At 53.6% G+C, this 22410-nt stretch overlaps 1 protein-coding gene across 3 annotated transcripts in view; it reads right to left on the bottom strand.

Annotated features, from left to right (window-relative positions):
- ZNF423 (zinc finger protein 423) overlaps window positions 1-21889 on the bottom strand; it is a 370406-nt gene extending 348517 nt beyond the window's left edge. For 2 of the 3 annotated variants that reach the window (XM_030925568.1, XM_030925570.1), the window contains exon 1: window positions 19732-20056. In XM_030925568.1, coding sequence (XP_030781428.1) covers window positions 19732-19771 — 40 coding nt within the window. In that variant the 5' untranslated portion in view covers window positions 19772-20056. Of the gene's footprint in view, window positions 1-19731; window positions 20057-21721 lie in introns of those variants that run through there. The other variant, XM_030925572.1, reaches the window with a different exon arrangement.
- Window positions 21890-22410: the final 521 nt, after the last annotated feature.

Genomic DNA, 22410 nt, shown 5'->3' with positions numbered 1-22410 from the left:
ACAGGCAGCCGGGAAAACGAGGCCCAGGAGGGGCACACACCCATAGGTTCCAACTCAAGCCCCAGGGAAAATGCTGATGGGAAGAAGAGGCAGGCTTCTAGGCCAGGTCCTGGGCCCAAGGAGCAGTTTGGGTGGAGACAGAGAGAGGCCCAGAGGACAGGGCCTGGTTTTGAATCCCTCAGCAAGGCCACCTACCCCGACAACCACAGCTAACCTAAGATTCCTAGCTGAGCCAACTGGACTCCTAGGGCCTTATGGGGAAAACACAGTAGAAAGGAGGACTCCCCAGCCTAAATACCCTAAATGCAGCAAACACCTCCCACCTCACACCTAGCAGAACAGAGGGGCTGGCCTAGCTGTGCCCGACCTTGGACCTTGCTGGGTATGCAGTCCCCAAAAATCAGGAAGCAAGTACAGCCCTGCCCACCACCTGTCTCAAATGTCCCAGGACTTTGCCTGGGACATCCTCCACCTCCAACCTGTCCAAGCTGCTTCTCTCCCAAGTGAGCCTCAGGAGCAGGCCCAGTGGAGGAGGGGGTTGGCATGGGGGAAGGGGGACTTGGTCACCAGCCGGGTCTCAGGGGGATCCAGGTGTTGTCAGCCTCAGAGTTTACAGTCTGCCTTCAGGATCTCTGGGAGAAGATTCCGGCATGGCACTGGCTCACCAGGTGTGTAGACAGTGACCCTGGCAGTTACTCAGGCAGGCACCAGGCATGGGGCAGCCTCACTGTGACATGTGACCTTGGACCTCAGGTTGACCTTCAAAGCTGCCTCGCCCACAGGATGGCGAACATCACGGTACCAACCTCACGGGGCTGTGGAGGGGATTCATGAGAACACGTGCAGGAAGCCCTCAGAGAGCCCTGGACACACAATAACCTCAGTAAATACTCCCCGTGAACGCCCTTATCCCTTCCTGACGCTCCTTCACCCCCACCGAACCTCTCTCCACAAGAGCAGGCTTGGAACTCTCCTACTAGTAGGAAGGCAGGACAGGATACAAAGAGAGGTCTGGGGCCAGGCCCAACCTTGTCCAACACGTCCCAGTAGGAAAATGAGGTCAGACCCTGGGAACCCAGAACAGGCCTCTACATTCCCCTAGGAGAGCCGGAGCAATGGGTATTTTTGAGTCAACAGATACAGGAAATTCAAAATAAAGCCCATTCAGATTCCCAATTCAAAGTGGACTATGGATGCTAGGACACATGGGAGCAGCTGTTTTCTCACTGGCCTGGTTTGATGTCTGGGGGATGGGGGCAACTCAGTGTGCAAAGCCAGGCTGAGGGATAAGGGTGACAGTGATGGAGTGTCAGCATCCCCTCCACCTCCCACCCCAGTAATGTACAGAGCGGGGCCTGGGGGTCAGCGTCCCTGTCCATGGAATATGGAGACCCTGGAAAGGAGCAGCCTGCCTGCCAGCTGGACACAGGTCCTGCTACACACGGCTGTGTGAGCCAGGGCAAGGCTGTGTGCGTCTCTGAACCTCCTTTCCTCAACTGGCAAATGAAGTGGAACAACCCCTCCCCAGCCCCCCACAACCTACTCCCTGGATACTTGGAGGTGCCTGTGAGAGCCTCTGGAACCACACAGTGCACAGAGGTTGTGCAAACCTTAGGGGTCATTTAAGCACAAGGCCCCAGTGGCTTTCCCTGGGGACTCCCCAGAAAGAACCATGCACCATGCTATGTGCACGCATCAACAGGCCACCCGCAATGCCACCCCAACCCAGGCATCTCTCCCAGCACCCGACCCTGCCTCTTCCTTCATCCCTGCTCCAGACCTTCCAGGAGAGCCTGCCAGCATTTGCCCCTGCCCCTCCAGTCACACTCAAAACTCCCCCAGATTTTGTCCCATCATGTCCTCGTGGACAGAGACTATGGCCTCTTCTTCTCCCTCCTTCCCCACATGGGGCGGGCCCAAGGCAGGCAAAGGCAGCCCTAGTGAATGAATTCAGAGCCAGAGGAGACTAGCCACTGTCCTCTGCAGTTCCCTCTCATCTTCCTACACCAGCGGTCACGTCACTTCCTCTGCAGTGCCCTCCCGGGAGGACCTTGTTGAACTCAGATAAGCCAGAGCAGTCTCTCAATGAACAATTACCATCCTGGGAGCTGCTCACTCTTAATTGTCTGTCTCACTACTAAGCCTTAAGCTCCCTGAAGGCAGGGACCCAGCACTAGCATTTGGCCCAGCACAAACTAAGAACTATTCATCCAGTGAATGAATGAAGTCAAGAAGGCTCCATCCAGAGAAGGAATTTTAAGTGGCAAACCCAGAATCATGACTCAGATCTGTGTGCCAATCTTCACCTGTAATTTATGAGACACGTGCTGGTGCACTGGAAGCTGCACCCCCAGGGCCAGGCCTCCAGCCCACCATGCAGGCCTGGGCACCTTGCAGGGGCTGAGCACGGGTCTGGGGCCGGAGTGCCTCCGTTCAAATTTTGCCCTAGTTGTAGGACACTGGGCCATTTATTTTACCTCCCCATGCCTCGGTTTCCTCCTCTGTAAAATGGGGATTCACATCATGTACCTATTTCACAGGGGTGCTGTGAACCTTGAATGAATCGACGAGTGTTACGTGCTCAGAACAGTTCTTAGTACTTGGGAAGTGCGCTCAGTGGCATTACGTGTATGCGGATGTACCAGCGGATGGCCCTGCAGCTGTCACCCGCCTTCCCCCAGCTCCACACCAAAGCAGAGGGCCGATCGCGGCTCTGGTGCCCCAGGGCTCCCGAGGCACACATCTGGCTGGCGGGCCGGCAGCCCTCCCAGGGGCCGCACCAGTTGTGGGCTCGACGCCGCCGTCCCCAGCACTGGGCCCGGGACCCGGAGTCCTGAGGGCGCCAGACTCCGAGGGGCGGGCGGCGCATAACAAGCCAGGCCCCACCCGGGCAGCGTGAGCGAGCTGCGCAGCCTGCGCCTTCCCAGCCGGCCCCCCGCCGCGGCCGCTTTGTGCCCGAACCTGGCCCTGAGTGACTGCGCCGAAGCCATGGAGCCCTCCCGCGCGGGGGGCGGCCCAGCGCGTTCCCAGGGCCGCCGCCTCAAAGGGGTCCCGGGGCCGCCCCCGCGGGCCGGGCAGACAAGGGCCCGGGAGGGGCCGCGTTCCCAAGCGTTGGCCGGGCTCCCCTCGGGTCGCTGGGCGGGAAGAGCCCCGAGGCCCCCTCCCCTGCTTTTCCCCGCCTCTTCCCAGCCATCCCCCTTCCCCAACTGCCACCCCACCCTGGATTTCTTCCTCCTCTCCGACCCTTGACCCCTTCCCCTCCCTCGCGGTTTCCCCGTCCCCTCCCCTCATCCCAGGACCCGGATCCTACAAGGCAACTCCGCAGTCGGACTCCAGGAGGACCTGGAGGGCCCAGATCCCACCTCCCGTCCTGGAAATCTCGACACCCCACACCCAGACACTTGCCCCCACCCCACAAGCCTCAGGCCACAGCCCTGGCTTGGAGAAGGGCTAGATGCCTTGGAGAGGGGCCGGCCTCTGAGGAAACAGGCTGTGGGAGCCCCATGTGCCCATCTGTTAGATGGGAGTGGGAACGTGGTCCAGTGCCAGACACAGGGAGCAGTGCAGTGACCGGCACAGGCAGGAGTTCTGCTGGGTGGCGCTCACAGCAGGCAGGCCCAGGGAAGCCCATCCCCTGAGCACTCCTGGTCACTTATGCCTTGAGAGGCCTGCATGTCTGCGACGGAGGAGGGGGACATGACACTGAAGTCCCCAGGGCAAGACTGGGACCCAGAAGCGGCTTCTGCCCAGACACAGCCCAGGGAACTGCCTCACCGCCCTAGGGAAGCCTCCAGAGAGAACAGAGCCGGGCCCCACCAAGCTTGCTGGCCGGAGCTGTATGTAGCCTGCACCTTCCCAGACAGCCCCCTGCCTCCCAGGGTGAGGAGACAGAGACTCAGAGAAGTACCCCCACCTGCCACAACCTCCCAGCCTCCCAGAGTATCAATCACAAAGACCTCCAGGCTCCCAGCTCCCCTCATGAAGCAGCCCCCTTCACCGTCTGGGCTCCAGTATCACCTCCAGGTGATGTGCACAGGCCTTCTCTGCGCAGCCTCCCTGCCTGCCCCAGAACCTAATTTGCTTAACAGAAATGTGCTTGCAGATGGCTCCTCCCTCAACTAGAATAAACCTGTCCACCTGGTGGCCACAGCACCTTGAATACTGCCTGGTACATAGTAGGTTCTCTAAGTAAACATGTGAGAGGAATGAATGAACAAATGAGCAGTAAGTAATGATAGCAGCTCCTAAAAGCCTTGAAACCTAAGTGCCCCAGATAAGAGGATTCCATGAAAAGTGATCAAATAAGTTTGGAAATCACAAATTATTAACATCTCTGAGAGTCCCATGCTGGCATTTTAAAGTCTCCAAGAAGCCCTGAAGGTTTAAACAATTTTTTTAAAACTCTGTTTAATCCAGTGTTTGCTAAATGCATTTGGCCACAGAAAATTTTTCTCTTTTTGGGTGGTGGAACATTAACAAAACTCTGGAATACATTTTGGGAAACACCAATATAAACTCGTTTCCCACCCTCACAACCGCAACTTTATACATGGCCAGCTGAATCTTAGAAAGAAAGAACTTGCTTCTTTCTTTTTACAGGGTCAGGTTTAACACAATGCTCCAAAAATATCTGAATGAATGGATATAAAGCAAATTCATGAGCAAAGTCTACCACCCACTAGTATGTTCTCTGTCCCTGTACTGAGAGTCTGAAACAGGCAAGCAATTTGAAGAGTCTCTTTGCTCTGGAAGCTGGCACACATGACCACTCACACAGGCACACACATGCACACACACATATGCACTCATGCACACATGTACACACACACTCTAGCATGCATCTGCATGCACACACTAGTACACACAGACTCACATGCACACACATGTACCCAACAGGTACCCACACAGACTTAGACACATGCACAGTCATGCATGCACACGCATGTGCACACACAGGCACACACAGACTCACACACATGCGCACCTATTCTAGGGCATATGCCCTCCCACACAGCCCCTTCCCTGAGTCTGGTCAGGGAGCCCCTTTAGAAGGGCAACTGTCTTCTGGTGGGTGGGGAGGATGGATTCGAGGAGAGATCCAAAAGCCCCCTTCAAACCTAGTGTCTCTAAAAAGGGCAGGGTTGCCCCAGCAAGTGACAGGCTAAAGCCTGACCAACAAGCTCTTCCTCACCTGAGATTTCCTCCTCACCTCTCTCCTGGGAGTAGAGTCCATTTCAAAGAAAAAGAAACTGAGGCTTACCAATAGCATGGCAAGGACGTGGGGAAAAAGGGGTGGGAGACCAAATCTGTCTGCTCAGAATCTTCCCCCACCCCAACTCCAGAAGCTTGGGGGTCCTAGGTTGTTCCGAAGGCAAGACAGTGGCAGCAGCCAGATCCTCCAGCTCCCCCTTCTCCTATCCCCAGGCACAATTCTGCCACAAGGTCACTGTATGACCTTGGACACCTAGCTTGCCCTCTCTGAGCAAGTTTAATCATCTATATGAAAAGAAACCTCGGCTGAGGATTCTCCAAGCTCTATGACTACTGGCAAAAAAGAAAGCCTAAGGTCTCCACCTCAGCAGTCAAAAGCGAGTGTCAGGATTCCATGAGATACTGCCCGTAACGTGCATAGCCCAGTGCCTGTATATAAGGGGTGCCCATTATAGGCTAGCTACTCTTGGTGTTGTGATTCCATCCCTCAGGGACCAAATAAAAAATGCTACCCCCTCTTCCAGGCTTTACCTGATTCCCCTACCAAGGGGAATCCCCCCAACTCTCTCACCCCTCCCACAGCCCTCAGCCTACATTTCTGTCCTAGGCTGCCTTGTCTGGTCCAGTGGTTAGGGTCTACTCCCCTCTCTGGCCTCCAGGCTTCCTGAGGACGTGGTCTCCTCTGCATTCTCTCTGCATCTTCCTTGGAGCCTAGGCTGAGCCTCACCTGAGTCAGATGCTCAGGATTTACATGGAAGGATGGATATGAAAGGGAGGGAAGGAGGGCAGACAACCAAAGGACTCACCAAGGGAAAGAAATGCCCATATCCCCAAGCTCTATAGTGCAGTGACCCTTCAGAAGAAGAAAGAAAAATGGTCAGGCACTGTGGCTCACGCCTACAATCCCAGCACTTTGGGAAGCCCAGGCGGGCGGATCACCTGAGGTCAGTAGTTCGAGACCAGCCTGGCCAACATAGCGAAACCCTGTCTCTACTAAAAATACATAAATTAGCCGGGCATGGTGGCAGGCACCTGTAATCCCAGCTACTCCGGAAGCTGAGGCAGGAGAATCACTTGAACCTGGGAGGCAGAGGTCACAGTGAGCCAAGATGGTGGCACTGCACTCCAGCCTGCACGACAGAGGAAGGGAAGGGAAGGGAAGGGAAGGGAAGGGAAGGGAAGGGAAGGGAAGGGGAGGGGAGGGGAGGGAAGGGAAGGGAAAGGAGAGGAAGGCCCATAAACATAAGAGGCCAGGTGTGGTGCCTCACACCTATAATCCCAACATTTTAGGAGGCCAAGGTGGAAGGATCAATTGAGCCCAAGAGTTTGAGACCAGCCTAGGCCATATAGCAAGGCCTCATATCTTGGGGGAAAAAAAAAAAGGCAACATAACTTATAATTAGGGAAGTGCAAATTTAAACACTGTGCCATTTTTTGCCTGCCAGATTGCCAAAAAGAAAAAGGAAAGAGAAAAAGACCGGGCATGGTAGCTAATGCCTGTAATCCCAGCACTTCCGGGAGGCCGAGGCAGACGGATCACGAGGTCAAGAGATCGAGACCATCCTGGTCAACATGATGAAACCCTGTCTCTACTAAAAATAAAAATGAAAAATTAGCCAGGCGTACTGGCATGTGCCTGTAGTCTCAGCTACTCGGGAGGCTGAGGCAGGAGAATCGCTTGAACCTGGGAGGCGGAGGTTGCAGTGAGGCAAGATCACGCCATTGCATTCCAGCCTAGCGACAGAGTGAGACTCCGTTTCAAAAAAAAAGGAAAAAGAAAAAACAAAACATCATCACATACAGGCAAGGATTAGGAGAAACATGTATTCATGCCCTATTATTGAAGGGTAAATTGGTACAGACTTTGTGGAAGGCAATTTGGAAATATTTATCAAATTTTTCGAGTGAATACCCTTTGACCCAACAATTTCACTTCTAGGAATCCAGCCAAAGAAAAACTCAAATGAGAACACAAAGGTTTATAAATGAGGATACTCCCTGCATCATCGTTTGAAACAGCAAAAAACTGGAAGCAACTAAATGTTCACCAATGGAAGACTGTAAATAAGGTGCAACTATTCTGTAGACCTCCTTATGGCTGTTAACATGGAACAGATTTATATACTCTAGGTGCTGTCTCCTAGACTAATGGTTCCTAACCCTGGCTGCACATTCCAATTACTCCCATCCTCAGAGATTCTGGATTAGTTCATCTATGGTAGAGCCTAGGTAATGTTGTTTTTTAAATGCCTAGGATGATACCGATGTGCAACTAACCAAGATTGGAAACCTAACTCATGTAGCTAACCCTACTAGTTCTATCTTATTTCACAGAAAGGGAAACTGAGGCCCATAGAAGGAACTGTCTTGCCCAAAATCAGAGAGTATATTTCCTCCAACCCACTCTCCTCCCCAAGGAGAGAAATGAAGGAATCTTGACTCAGACCTTCAGGGAGAATGGGGTCTTTCTTTTCTATTCTGAGTGATTGGTAGGTTCCCTGCCAACACATCCCATTTTCCCCCTCCCGACCACTTAGCTGGCCCCAGCCCTCACTCCTAGTGCTGTTCCTAGGGCCGACACCCCCCCTCCCCGCGAAAGGATGAAGAGGGTCCCAAGGCCACTTAATAGTGGCTGATCCCTGGCCAGGATCGAGCTGGTCAAATGTGTCTATTCTGAGCCACGGCAATGATGTAGCAGGATGAGGGTCACCGGCAGGATGGCAAGGTTATTGAGCTGAACATTCTGTCTTATTTAAAATTAAGGCCAGGCGCAGAAGCTTATGCCTGTAATCTCAACATTCTGAGAGCCCGAGGTGGGAGAATCGTTTGAGGCCAGGCTGAGCAACACATGGAGAACTCCATCTCTTAAAAAAAAAAAAAAAAGAAAAGAAAGAAAGAAAAAGAAAAAGAGGCGGGCATGGTGACTCGCACCTATAGTCCCAGCTACTCAGGAGGCTAAGGAAGGATAGCTTGAGCCCAGGAGTTTGAGGTGGCAGTGAGCTACGATAACATCAATGCACTCCACCCTGGGTAGCAGAGCAAGATCCAAACTTTAAGAAAATAAATTATTAAAATTAAACTAGTACAAAAATCTCACATTGCTTTTATGTTTTACAAGCCCAACACAATCCATGACACAAAGCCCTCGATAAACAGCAGCTGCAATCTCACAGCACAATGTACCCTAAGTATGAAGGAGAACGGGCACCAGCCTCTCCCAGCCCAGTGTCCTGCAGCTTCCACTTCCTCATCAGGAACAGAGGCTGGGGCAGCAGGAGGGGCCCACAAAGACTGACGCCCACGGTGAACCCAAGTCCTGCGAAGGCCTGTGCTCCCTCTCAGTTCACCCACTCACTCATCCACTCATTCACTTATTAATCTATTTACTCATCACTGAGTCATTTACTCACTAGTCACTCATTCATTTGTTCACTTGTTCCCCATTCATATTTATTCCCTCAATAATTCACACATTTACTTGTTCATTTAAGAAATCTTGGCGAGGCCCTGTGGCTCACACCTGTAATCCCGGCACTCTGGGAGGCCAAGAAGGGCGTATCACCTGAGGTCGGGAGATCAAGTCCAGCCTGGTCAAATGGAGAAACCCTGTCCCTACTAAAAATACGAAATTAGCCGCGTGTGGTGGCGCATGCCTGTAATCCCAGCTACTCGTGAGGCTGAGGCAGGAGAATCGTTTGAACCCGGGAAGCAGATGTTGCAGTGAGCAGAGATCGTGCCATTGCACTCCAGCCTGGGCAACAAGAGCGAAATTCCATCTCAAAAAAAAAAAGACATCTTTTAGACATAATGACCCAGAAGGTTGAGGCCAGATTGGCTGTGTGTGTGTGTGTGTGTGTGTGTGTGTGTGTGTGTGTGTGTGTGTTTTGGGTTTTTTTGTTTGTTTTTGTTTTTGTTTTGAGACGGAGTCTTACTCTGTCACCCAGGCTGAAGTGCAGTGGGTTCCAGCGATTCTCCTGCCTCAGCCTCCCGGGTAACTGAGATTACAGGCACACACCACCACGTCCAGCTAATTTTTTTTTATTTTTAGTAGAGACGGGGTTTCACCATGTTGGCCAGGCTGGTCTCGAACTCCTGACCTCAAGTGATCTGCCCGTCTCAGCCTCCCAAAGTGCTGGGATTACAGGTGTGAGCCACTGCGCCCAGCAATTTTTTTTTTTAAATGGATGAGAGGTTTTTTTTTTAATGTTGCCCAGGTTGGCTTCGAATGCGTAGCCTTGCCTCCTTATGCACTAGGACAACAGGTCTGTCACCGCAGCTCCCAGGTTTTTTGTTTTGTTTTGTTTTGAGAAAGGGTCTCATTCTGTCACCCAGGCTGGAACACAGTGGCACGATCACAGCTCACCACAGCCTCAACCTTCCGGGCTCAGGTGATTCTCCCACCTTAGCCTCCTGAGCACCTGGGACTACAGGCTCCTGCCACCACACTCTCCTAATTTTTTTTTAATTTTTTGCAGAGAGGGAGTTTCACCATGTTGCCCAGGCTGGTCTCAAACTCCTGAGCTCAAGCGATTCACCTGCCTCGGTTTCTCAAAGTATTGGGATTACAGGCCTAAGCCACCACTGCACCCAGCCAAGGCCATTTCTGAATGAGCATGGGGCCTTGGAAGCCCAGGAGGCAGCTGGCAACCCATACATGAGATCCTTCCCCTGAGTAAGGCAGGACATGGGGCTGCTGGAGGGACTGTGGCCCCAGGAGGTAGAACCAGGACCAACACAGGGAGGAAACTGCAGCTTCATGTGTGAAATTCAAGCTAAAAAGGCACAGATGAGGCCGAGGCAGGCAGATTACCTGAGGTTAGGAGTTTGAGACCAGCCTGGCCAACATGGTGAAACTCTGTCTCTATTAAAAACATAAAAATTAGCCAGGCGTGGTGGGACACGCCTGTAATCCCAGCTACTTGGGAGGCTGAGGCAGGAATTGCTTGAGCCTGGGAGGTAGGGGCTGCAGTGAGCCAAGATCGTGCCACTGCACTCCAGCCTGGCTGACAGAGCAAGACTCTGTCTCAAAAAAACAAAACAACGACAACAACAACAACAAAGGCACAGACGTGCTACAGAGGTAGTGAGCTCCCGGAGAGTGAAAGTGTGTACGTCCAGGCTAGGTGAAACCAAAGATGCCAGAAACACACCCAAAGAAGTGTAAATGAAGTGACCTCCAAGGTTCCTTTTCAATCTGTGTTTTTCAGGATTCGGAGAGGTTCAAAGGCAAAAACAGTGAATCTTCCCAACATGTGTGTCTGGCCCCCTGGCTGGCCAGTGTCTTCCTAAGGGGCACAGGGCATCTGCAGGGGCTATCCTGGGCACTGAGAACCTGTGCACTGCTTGCTGCTCTCCAGAGACCCCAGCACTCTCTGTGGCCTTCACCCCAGACAGATACCTGCCTCCTCTTTCCATCTCCCCACTTCTGGGCACCTGCTTCCCCTCCCTCTTCCCTGCCTGGGGACCCTCAGGAGCTGATAACTGTCTCTCCTCTCTCAAAGTTCAAAACTGCAGCCATAGGGGGCAAGGGACAAAGACACATATCTTGTTCAGGAACCAAAAATATACTGTATGTTGCTGGTGGCTCCAAGGTTCTGCAGCCTCCAGGCCAAGGAGGTCCCCCCGCCCTGTCTTCCAGCCTGAATGTGGTAGTCATACCACCCCAGTTGCCCTCTCCGGCCATGCCCAACTCCCTAACTAAGCCCAGATGGTCATCACTCTGCCTTCAGGCAGGTAAAATTCAGTGCAACAGGAGTTAGGTGAACAGTATGTTTTATTTAATTAGGATCACAGAAGAGATAAACCTCACAGCAGGATAGGGAATGACAACACTGCAAAAAATAATTCATGCCCAGGTAACGAAAGGGCAAATTTCAATTACAGAGAAAACAGGGGGAGAAAGTTTCCCGAGCACCTTCAAGGAGGGAGGCAGTGAAGAGTTTGCAAAACCTAGACCTGTGGGCCCAAGATGGTCTAGAAAGCAAGGCAATCAAGTGGACAAAACAGCCGTTCCTCTCTCTCCTTGTCATAGACAAACCAGCCTAAGTGTGCAGGACTGGGTAGGCCAAGGGAGCTGAGTCCTGGCAGACAGGCATAGGGGCGACAAGGGATCTGCCAGGGCCACTGGGCAAGCTCGCAACCCACCAGGCACAGTCTCAAAAGAATGCTGTCCCTGCAAGGAGACAGAACAAATGTTCTATCATCAGATAGAACAAACGGTCATCAGATCACTCAGCAAGTCCTTAGCACCCCAGCTGCCCTTGCCCCCAGCCCCACCAGCCCTGACAGAACCCTAGTCTTATGCCCTGCCCTAGCCTTGGACAATCCAATCTCACCTCTCACACTAGAACAAGGCAAAGAAACCCCTCCACCCCCTGCCGAGAGAATGGCCTCATCTTCTAAGCCTCTGTTTCTCATGCTTACCCTGGAAATGGGAGGCTGGCCTGGATGACCTCCTCTGGGGTGGTGGGCTGCAGATCCCTAACCCACCATCACTTGGGTGCCAACTATAAATGAAAAGTTCATGGTGGTGACAGCCCAACAACAATGTGTATGTACTTAATGCCTCTGAGAAATGGTTAAGATGGGCCATGCAATGTGCCTCATGCCTGTAATCCCAGCACTTTGGGAGGCCGAGGCAGGAGGATTCCCTGAGGCTTGGCATCCGAGACCAGCCTGGGCAACAGAGCCCCACCTCTACAAATAATAAAGAAATTAGCCAGGTGAGGTGGTGCATGCCTGTAGTCCTAGCTACTCGGGAGGCGGAGGTGAGAGGATTGCTTGAGCCCAGGAGTTCAAGGCTGCAGTGAACTATGATCACGTCACTGCACTCCAGCCTGGGGGACAGAGCAAGATCCTGTCTGTAAAAAAGGGAAAAAAAATGGTTAAGATGGTAAATTTTAAGTTACGTATATTTTATCAAAATTGTTTAAAAGGAGGAGTTGGGGGATGAAGAGATCTGAGCCCCTCCTCAGACCAGCCAGGTGAGCATCTTCAGGACCTGAGCCCAGGAACATGCAATTTAACCAGCTTTATTGTAGGTGATGGTGATAGGCATGACAGCTGGGGATCCACTCAACTGTATGAAGCTGCCCTCTCCCCAAATGAAGGCTCCCCAGCATAATGCCCTGGATTACTTCAATAAATACTTCTTCTGCAAATGAATATTCAAAACAGTGAGTTCTCCAAGTTTCATAGCACAAGCAAATCTTTTTCTGTATGTGTTCCCCCTCCAAAATGAACCCTCGAGAAGCACAAGCATAGCCCAGGCCTCTCTCTCTCCCTGCTCCTAGTCTTTGCTCCGAAGGTGACGTCAGCCCCAGCACCCCCATTATCTAGGAGAGGGAAATTGCTGTTAAATTAGCACATCCACAGAGCCCCATTTTATATCCCAATTCAGAAGATGACATGAACATCTGCTTTCACTTCAAGACATTAATTTTCAATTATTGGAGAAAAACAAAATTAGTCCTGACAAATTGCTGGCGAATACAGGCTCTTGTCTGGTGGTTCATAATAATAACTTCGGGGGCCCACAATTAGTGTCTCGGACGGAGTTTCCTGATGGATCCCTGTCATCTGGAGGCAGTGGCAGCAGGGCAGCCCTCACACCGTGGTGTGTCAGGCAGGAGGATGCTCCAACAACCCGCAGCTGGAAGGTCACTGCTTCTTGGACGACCGGGTTTAGAGAACTAAGGAATTAAGGTTTCCTCTTTCTGGGGAAGGTGGGGAGGGACAGAAGATAGAGGGCAGGCATCTAAAAAATATCCACCTTAACTACGTTCAGCTTTGAATATTTTTCAAGGTTTTCTCCTCCTGTTCAGTAGCAAGATTTTGCACACTTAGACGGGAATGCAAATCACTCCTGAGTCCCTACCGGGCACACTGGGATCGATCACCTGATAGGATCGCCTTATGATTGGAGTTTGCCGTCTGCAATGGAGGACAGATGACATGGTTTTCTTATGAGACCCCTTCTACCCTTCTATATGACGTCATTCAGGATCCCAAATCCAGAACTCAATGGCTCCAGCCTCTGAGATACAAATGCCTATTAATCTTCTGTAAGAAAAAACTGTTTGCTGGGGTCCCATCGACCCAGAACCTGGTTCAGCCCGAGTTGTAGTCTCCAGAAAAAAAAAAGAAAGAAAGAAAACTCTGAATTTGCCAACCTCAGTGACCCCAAATCCAGAGAACAACCCACTTGATAAGAGATTATCAACACTGTAATCTCATTTGATGGGTTTTTATGTATCTTGGCTTCTTTAGTCACTATATCAATAAGAAGCCACTGAAATGTGAATGAGTTGAAGAATTCAGAGATAACGATGTGGCCGCCTTTGAATTTGACTTGTCACAATTGAAACCAGAGTGTGTTTGCCTAGCTAAGATGTTCAGACTCTTGAGCGGGGTGAGGCAAGAGGTAGGGGAGGTAAACAGAGGGAGGCACGTTAAAAAAGAAAGAAAGAAAACAAAACAACAACCACAACAACAAAGGGAAATTATATCTTTAAAAAGAGAATGAAAGACATTGTTACTTCCAAAGTCAACTTGGTAACTGAGCTCCGACATTGTGTAATTGACTTTGCAAGTAGAACAACAGCAACGTAACAAAGAAAATGTCAGTGTTTTCACAGCACCAATCTATAACGCTGGGAGGCCGTCCAGCTGTCAGCCAGGGCTGACAATACAATAGCTTTCAAAGGGATATTACCATCATGCTTTTATTCCTTACATCAATCAAGACAAAGAGAATCCTTTTCACAAGACATTAAATATCAAACCTTTGTACAAGAAGATAGGTAAAACAGCATTCTCCTTAAAGACAGCCACATGGAGCAATCAGCTAATTGGCGCTCCTTGAAAGCAGTAAAGTATTTTTATTTACTGAGTGTACAACCCCAATCGTTGGCTGCCACCTATCCTGGCAGGTAAGCTATGAATCAAAAGTTTCCATTAGCATTTCCTCACTCACTTCACTCTGCCTCTCCCACAGTAGGTGAGGGAGCTGACAGCCAGCCCCAAAAACTTCAAGTGGGATGTAACCAATCCAGCCTCAATTCATCCACTTTGGGTGAGAAACTTCTCTGATTACCCACTAACGTGGCCATGCACAAGATGCCCTTGCAAGCTGACGGGAATTTGCAGAAATTGTCCAATTCTCCAACCACAGTGTATCGGGGTATTCCTGGCTACTCAAATAAAGGGGACCCCACTAACAGTTTTCAAGGTATTCTACCGTAATCGCCCTAGACTCACAGATATGAAGGAACCCTGATATCTTCTGCAAATGTTTTCAAGACATAAAGATAATACTCTTTGCAAACACCAGCGTACCGTGGACAAGGCTGGGCTTTACTTCAACCAGTGGCCAGGAAAGGCAAGTCCATTCTAACCTACGTCAAACAAAGAGTGAACTAAAACCCACCCACCACCTTGACAAAAACGATGGGCCCATCGGGAAATCCAGCCATCCTCTGCCTGCTTACTTTCAAGACAGTTTCAGATGCCTGCATGTCAGAAGTTGTTGACACTTACAGAAAACTGCAAGTCCAGAAGCAGGAAGTTAGAGAGCCTCATGTTTCAAAGAGGTCATTTCCTAGACACTTTCCAAGCCACTGACATCTTACAGCCTTCCAACCTTCCAAGATGCCCTGTCCCCACATCCAGTCCAGGCTTGACAGAGCCACTGGTCTAAGTGGTCACAAGTCTCAGACCATTGTTGAGGAGGAGTGGGAGCAAGAACTCTCTCTGCAGGAGGGCTGTCGGGAACTCAGAGCCGAAGGGCTCTGTGTCTTGCCCCTTTGGTACCCTACAGACCATCTGCCACAAAGTCCAGTTATTCAAAGACAGGGACAGCACTCTCAGCATCTGCAGCAAAAAAGGATGCTTTTACTTTTCAGCTATAATGGGATACCGTTGTTTATTTTTAAACAGAATTTGAACAGGTGCCGTTCACTTCACTACAGAATGGACAGAAATTTTAAAAGAAGAGGGAACTGGTCCTAACACTGCCTTGAAAAAGCATATACTCCCACCACCACCACCTAAATCAGCCTTTTTCAAAGAGCCAGGCAGCATGTCTGCACCATCAGCCTCAGTGGTAGGTTCCTTTCATTTACACATCCAAATGAACAGTTAAGAGAAATCAATGCATCTAATTGCCAGACTATTAAATCCTACATCAGGGGAAGAATTCCACAGCCACTAGCTTAAGAGTTGGCTACCGATATAGCAATTATTGCAACTTTCTATTAGATTGAACCAGATCCCCAGCCTTTCGTCTCCAGCTAGGAACGCTGTACTCAAATGCTCCAGTTTCCTGCCTTCCTGGTTCCCCCTCCTCCTCCTCTGTTAACACACTGTAGCATGCCACAACATCGCCAGGGCTGGCTGCTTCTTCTGAATTACTTTATGACTGTAAAGTCACCGGCATTTTGCACCTTTCATTATCAATGCACGCTAGGCACCTTATGGTTAACCGTTTAGCAGGATTCCCCTGCCAGAGGCACATAGTTATCTTATTTTATTGCTTATTAAGTTTTTGCAAGGAAACAGGTGTAAGAATCTAAACAGCAATTACTAGACATAAAGGATGTTTTCTAGAATGAAACAAGCCCTTCCAAAGCTGGGAATCGATAACTTAATTGAGGAGGGGGATTAAATATTAGGATTAAATGTTAGCTACCCCACTCCACAAAGAAAGCTAAAGACCCTATAAAGGATTTGTTTTGCCCTTCCTACAAGATCACGTACATTTAGCCAAACAAATCTCAACAATTTATACTTGTATGTGGTCTCAGCTGAATCGAGAAACCTGTAACCTCAGAATGCCTCTATTTATTACATCTCAATTATTTCCATGGAAACACGCGCAATGTTCCCAAGTCCCTAGACCACCAAATTTATAAGATGGACTTTGAGGAGCTACACGCTGGCAGAAGAGGAAGACAAAGAAGGGGAAGGGAGTGCCGAGAAGTCACTGTGGGTACTTTGGGATGTTAGGGTTGGGGGGTGCATGGACATAGCCTGAGCGCTAATTAATATTAAGAACTGTAATTAACAGGCAGTTGCTAGACAGAGAAAATTGACAGTATTAAAATTATTCAAAAGCTTTAAGCTAAGGCAAAGGAAAAGAGGTATCAATTTTCTCTACAAATGAAGAGGCTGTTGCATGGATCTAAGAAAGCCATGGGGTGAAAGGGGATAGGCCTTCTTAATGTTGAGTGACAGAGAGAACTGCAGAGGTAATCGTTAACCAAACCACCTGATATCATCAGCCGAAATAACATCAGTGAGCATGATGAGAACAGCCCGGCAAAATGAGGCCAAAATTATCAGAGAGCAAATCACTGCAACCACCACACCACACCATACCACCAGGAAACAAAAAAGGGGAGAAAGGTGTATGCAGGGAAAATCGGTCAGAAAAATGTGACTTTTATAACACTTTAGGGTTTAGTGTTTTTTTGGCTTTAGGGTTTTTTTGTTTTGTTTTGTTTTTTAATAAAATTACAAGGCTTTTGAAAACCAATGAGGCTATTCTCCCCCCTGCCCTACTGCCCCAACCCCCTTCCCTATTTACCAGGTGTCCTCCCTGTGAGCTGGGTTTTCCAAAGGACAAACACACTGCGGGGACAAGTAACCCCACTCCAGAAGAGATGTTGTGTCTGTGAGTGGGAAGTGAGACCACCCCAGCCCCCAGAGGCCAGTTTTATTTTCAAAGCAGCAATGCCTGTGCTTTCAAATCACACTTTCTGAGCATCCATTCGAAATTGTTATATTTCTGTCTTTCCTTCCTGCTATGGGCTTTCACATTTCCGAGATCAATTACAAATTACAGTCAAGTGACTTTCACAGCAGAATGCTCCGGGCTGGGGAAGTCCACAAAGCCTCTACATTAGCCCTGACACACAGCAGTGGAGGCAAAATAAAATAAAATAAAATGTAAAAGACACCGCTGTTGCTTAAGAAGCACTTTCAAGCATCTTTAAAGGTGAAGACCTTATCGTTTCAAACACTTGGTGTGGAGCTGTCCACACTCAAGCACACACTTTTGAATATTGCTTGAGAGAAGGGGGGGCAGTTCTTGAAAAGCAATAAATTCCTCACCTGCTGGAAACTCTTTACCTATCCAAATTATCTTCTCTCTTAATTCCTCCCTTGATAAGTGGCCACATCTCCACCCTCTTCACCCCAGTAAACTGAATAAAAGGTAAAATGGTGAGAGACAGGGGTTGTAGCTGCTTTTGGGAAATGCAAAAAGCCATGGGAAGAATCAGGGGGTCTCCGACTCCGCAGACAGAACGGCTCTATGTGGCTGATATTTACAACACCCAGTCTCGGAAATGCTTCCACTGGTCTCCTGTTCACCTTGCTGTCTTTCTCCTATCAACCTGCTTGAACCGTCTGCTACACATACACACATATACATTTGAGAGAGGCACTCACTAGAAATCATTTCAAGGCTCATTTCATGAAATGCTGAAGACCAATTCTTGAGTCTTTCTCAGAGATCCACAGAGTGGTTTTAGAACTCGGTTCAGGCAACTCTGAAACACCCACCCATCTGTTCACTGCAAACTGCTCTCCCTTTGCTTTCTGGGTCTCACCTTCTAACATAAGGAGGTTTGGAGAAATTGATTGGAAATCTAGGTAAGCAAGCTTTGCATCTTGACGGAAAAATCGGCTTCTATACTTAGGTTTAACTCAAAATCAACTGCCTGAGTTAAATAAAACTGTTTTTCCAACCAGAAATTCCAATTCCACATTTTCTTCTGGGTCGCCTCTTAAGTGGCTCCTGAAGGAGTGAGCAGTGAGCCAGGGAAAGAGAAAAGAAATCCAGTATTATTTCAAGCCGTACAGCCCTTCCATCAGCAAAAGAGAAACATCCACCCTTCTTTCCCGTCCTCTTCTTGGAGTCTCTCTTCTGGTTTCCCTGTCCCCCAATCAGAACACCCTCTGAACCCCCAGTTCTGTGGAGCAGGCCAGGCCGTCCCGGGTTGGGAGACCAGCCAGGGTGAGGGGAACAAGACCAACTTCTCTCAGGGAAAAGGAGGAGTAGGAACGGGTCGGGCGCTCCGTTTGGATTCAGTTGGTCTCCTTCTAATATGACGGGGAGGGTCTCTGCTGGGCCGGGGGCAGTCCCTCCGGGGACTTTAGGAGGACAGAACTGACGGGTGTCTCAAGATCCTCCTTGCCAGATTCAGTTCCAGCCATTCCAGCCAGGCGCAAGGTTGGCAGGAAGGGAGCGGGGCCCCAGCGCCTTCCCGCGCAGGCCTCCAGGAAATGAACTTTTCAGAGCAGAACTGGGCTCAGGCCAGAGGTCATCAGGGGAACTGGGAGAAGACAAGGGCCTGGGGGCTTTTGGCTCCGTAGACTTAGCTGCGCTCATCGTTCTCTCCCTCCTCGATCATCTCCCATCTCACAGCCAGGCGCCCGGGCACCCAACCGAGGGGCTGGAATCGGGACAAAGCAGCAGGCAAGGCCTGGAAAGGCCAGCTGCTGGGAGAGGAGGCCAGGGGAGGGGCTCCGCTGCAGGCGCGCGGCCTTTCCCCTGGGCCTCTACTCTCCAGGGGTCCCCTCAAGCCCGGGCCTTTGGTGGAATTAAGAAGCAAAGCGTGGAGACGAAGGGATGGGTGTGTGTATCCATATATCTGCAGCTCCCCACAAACGCGCGCACCCCGGGGAGCCGGCACAGAAAGCCGGCCTGGGTGTCGAGGGTGCCGGTGCCCGGGGTCAGATCTGGGACGCCCTCCGCGGAGAGGCGCGCACCGTGGCCGCTGCGCTCCCCTGAGGACCCGCGTCCCGCCGGCGCAGCACAGACAATGAACTCCTGGAGGAGGCTCCCTGCCCGGTGGGCCTCGGTGGAGGAGGCAGGAAGTGCAGGGGCCCGGGCCTGGAGAAGGCCTGGGCAGGGGGCGGGAGGGGGCGCCTGGCAGCCGGGGCTAGGGCGCGGCGCCCGGGGCGCTCGCGGGCAGCGCCCGCCGCTCCCCGCGTCCTCGGGCGACTAGACAGGGGCCAAAGAGAGCCAGCGAGGCCCGGGGCCAGCAAGGGCGGCCTCGGAGCTGTCGGCCTGCCGGGCGCCCGTCCTCGCCACCTCTTCCTTCCTCCTGCCGCCCGCCCGCCGCCGCCGCCGCCGCCGAGATTCGCAATCCCCGCCAAGTCGGGCCCGCACCCCTTGATTGGCCACACGGGCCCGGAGTCCGCACGGAGGGAGCAGCAAGGGCCCCTTAGCGGCGCCCCCAGGCCTGGGTCCCCCGCGGGCGACGGCGCCGGGTCCGGGCGGGGAGGGTGTCCGCGGCGTACCCCCTCCGCCGCCGCCTCCGCCTCCCGCTCTCGGCTTCCTCCTCCCCCTCCTCCGCCTCCGCCTCCGCCTCCGCCTCCTCCGCCGCCTCCTCCTCCTCCTCTCGGCTCGCTCGCGCGGGTCCCCGGCCGCCCGCCCGCTCGCCGGTCCCTCCTCCCTCGCTCCCTCCCTCCTCGCTCGCTCGCTCGCGCCTCCGCCGGGCCTCGCTCGCTCACCTTTCACCGAGCGCGGCTTCGCCTGCTTCCGCCTGGACATGTCCGGGGCTCCGGGCGCTCCGTCGCCCTCCGCAGCCGGCTCCCCCCGCCGCCCCCCGCCGCTCCGGGCAGCCCTTCTCCCCCTTCTCCTCCGCCTGTCTCTTGGAAACTTTTTTTTTTGCAGCCCGGTTGGCGGCTGTGGGGAGCGGACCGCAGGTCCGGGGCGGCCTCCCCTGGGGGGGCGGCCCGGGCCGGCCGAGGCCGCTCGAAGGCGGGGGGAGGCCCGGGGGGCGCGCCGGGGCCCTGCCTGTTGCAATGCGGCAGTCGGGGGCTCCCGGTCCAAGCGGCGGTCCCAGCGGCGCGGGGAGTCCGGAGGCCACTCGGCCGAGCCGAGTTATGCAAAAAAAAAAAAAAAAAAAAAGCCGCCCCCCTCCTCCTCCCAACCCCCCGCCGGCCCCCGGCCCCTGCGGCCCCCTCCTTCCCTCCCCCACCCTACCGCCACCCTCACCCTCCTCCTCCTTCTCCTCCTCCTCCGCCCCTTGCCGGATTTTTGTGCAAAGTTTGCAGGCGTCCGGCCACGCAGCCTGGTGCGGAGCTCACAATGAACCCATCTGAGGAGGGGGAACGGGGCTGGAGTCGAGGGTATCTCAAGGGGGGAGGAGACCGGGAGGCGGTCGGGAGCGCGGAAGCTCAGTACCCCCCGAAAAAAAAAAAGCCTTCAAATTATCCCCTGCCGCACAAAAAATAATAATAATAATAAATATTAATGGCTCAAAAATGCCCAAGCGCCTGGTTTGGAGATTATGATGGATGGGGGGCGGGGGTCCCTCGACTCAGCCTACTTGGTGGGGAGGCTCGAAACGGCCGCAGTGGCTCGGAAGCCGCGGCTCGGGGCCCCTGGCTCACGCCCCCTTCTCTGGCTCTCGGCTCGGTCCGGCGCCGGCCCCCCGGAGGAGGAAGGGGCGCGCGGGGGCGCTCAGGCGGCGGCCGGCAGGCGCGCCCGTGCCCGGGGCATCTCTCAGCCCGTGCGGCGGGCCGCCGCTGCCTGCCCTCGGGCTGCGGTGCTCAGCGCGAGGCGCGCAGCCGATCCCCAGGCGGGTGCCAAGTCGCCGGCCCCGCTAGCTGCCTCCATGGGCCAGGGGCTTGGAGAGGGGGGAGGCGGCGGCCGCGGTGGCGGAGGAGGAGGACGAGCAGGCGGCGGCGGCGGCGGCCGGGCTCCCGTCCTCCCGGGCAGCGGCGGCGGCGGCTGCGCCCCGGCTCCTCCGCGCTCCAGCCGGCGCCGGCCCGCCCGCCAGCCTCCCTCGCGCTCCTGTCTTCTTTGTGGTCGCTGGCTCTCCTCCTCCCGATCCGGCTGCTGGGGCTGCACTGCAGAGACACATAATAAAGCCAGGCTTGGCTGGAAATGTAGCCGGGTCCCAGCAGGAGGATGTGAGGAGCGGAGTCCCGGCGGGGGAGCGCTCTGATCCCGTGGGGCGCCCCGCACTGCTCCGGCTCGGATCAGACGGAGAGAGGGCCAACAGCACCGAGCGATGGACAGCGCTGGAAATACAGCTCCGGCCGCCCGCAAAACCCGGACCGCGGCGGCGGCGGCGGCAGGCACGGCGCGGGCGCGGGCGCGGGCACCGCACCGGCACACGGGGCCGGGGCTCGGTCGCTGGCGGCACCGGGGGCAGGAGGAGGGAACAGACTTAGGGCCCACGCGGCTGTCAAGCTCGCCAAGACTCATGAGCCTCACAAACTGCAAAAAGTGAGAACGGGGGAGCAAATCGAGGTGGGCTGCCCTAGCATTGCCACCTCGCGATGTATGCCCCACGCACATGAACTATCCCGGTACCTGGCTCTGCCAGGTTGGCTTTTGCCCACGGGTCGGTGTTCAAAGACCACCCCTGCCCCACATCCAACAAATTCTTCCACCACTGGGCTAACCCCGTGCGCCCCCTACACCCGCATCTGTAGAATCCTCGCGCCTGGTGTTCACTTCCTCTGTCCGACTGTAAAAGAAACACCTTACCCCCGAGACACTGCAGACGCACCCCCTCCCCGCGCAGTTGGCAGAATAAACTAGCTCCTACTTTCTGCGAGGTTTTACCCAGCCGCCAGGGGGCGCCGCGCGTCCCCGCAGCTCCTGAACTTGCTGAGACTCTGGTCTCCGGGCAGGCCCGGGAAGGGTTCAGATTTGGGAAAAGTCTTCCCCAGGCGGCTCCCCTAAACCGTTCCTCTGGAGCCTCTCCCTCCCCCACTAACTGCAGGCGGCCAGGTGGGGAGCGGCCCCGACCTCGCCCCCCTCCCGGGCGAGTGGCGCCACCTCGGGCCGGCAAGCCCCGGAGCCAGGAGAACGGAGCGGGTGCACGGCGCGGCGCTGGGGGTTATCAATCTCTCGGATCGATAAGTTGCCACTTGGAGAGGGGAGGGCTACGTCCCCTCGGAGACGAGTTACCCAGGGCAACCTTTCACGGAAAAACCCGCTGCCCGCCGAGAACAACGCCGGGGCCGGCCGGGCCGCGGCGCCCGCCCCACGCAGGGTGCCCGCGCCCCGCCGCTCCCCAGCCTGCCCGCCAGCCGGGCCCGGCCCCGCTCAGCTTTCTCCGCGGTCCCGCCGGGCCCTGCTTGCCAACCCCGTGCTGGGCTGATTGCCGAGGTAGATGCCACCCCCGCACCCTCGCGGCTGGGGAGCGCGGGCTGGAGGATGCGGAGAGGCCT

The sequence above is a fragment of the Rhinopithecus roxellana genome, chromosome 20 (genome assembly GCF_007565055.1).
Source record: "Rhinopithecus roxellana isolate Shanxi Qingling chromosome 20, ASM756505v1, whole genome shotgun sequence".
Taxonomy (NCBI): Eukaryota; Metazoa; Chordata; class Mammalia; order Primates; family Cercopithecidae; genus Rhinopithecus; species Rhinopithecus roxellana.
The sequence above is the reverse complement of the archived record's forward strand: the minus strand, read 5'-3'. Positions and strand labels throughout refer to the sequence as shown.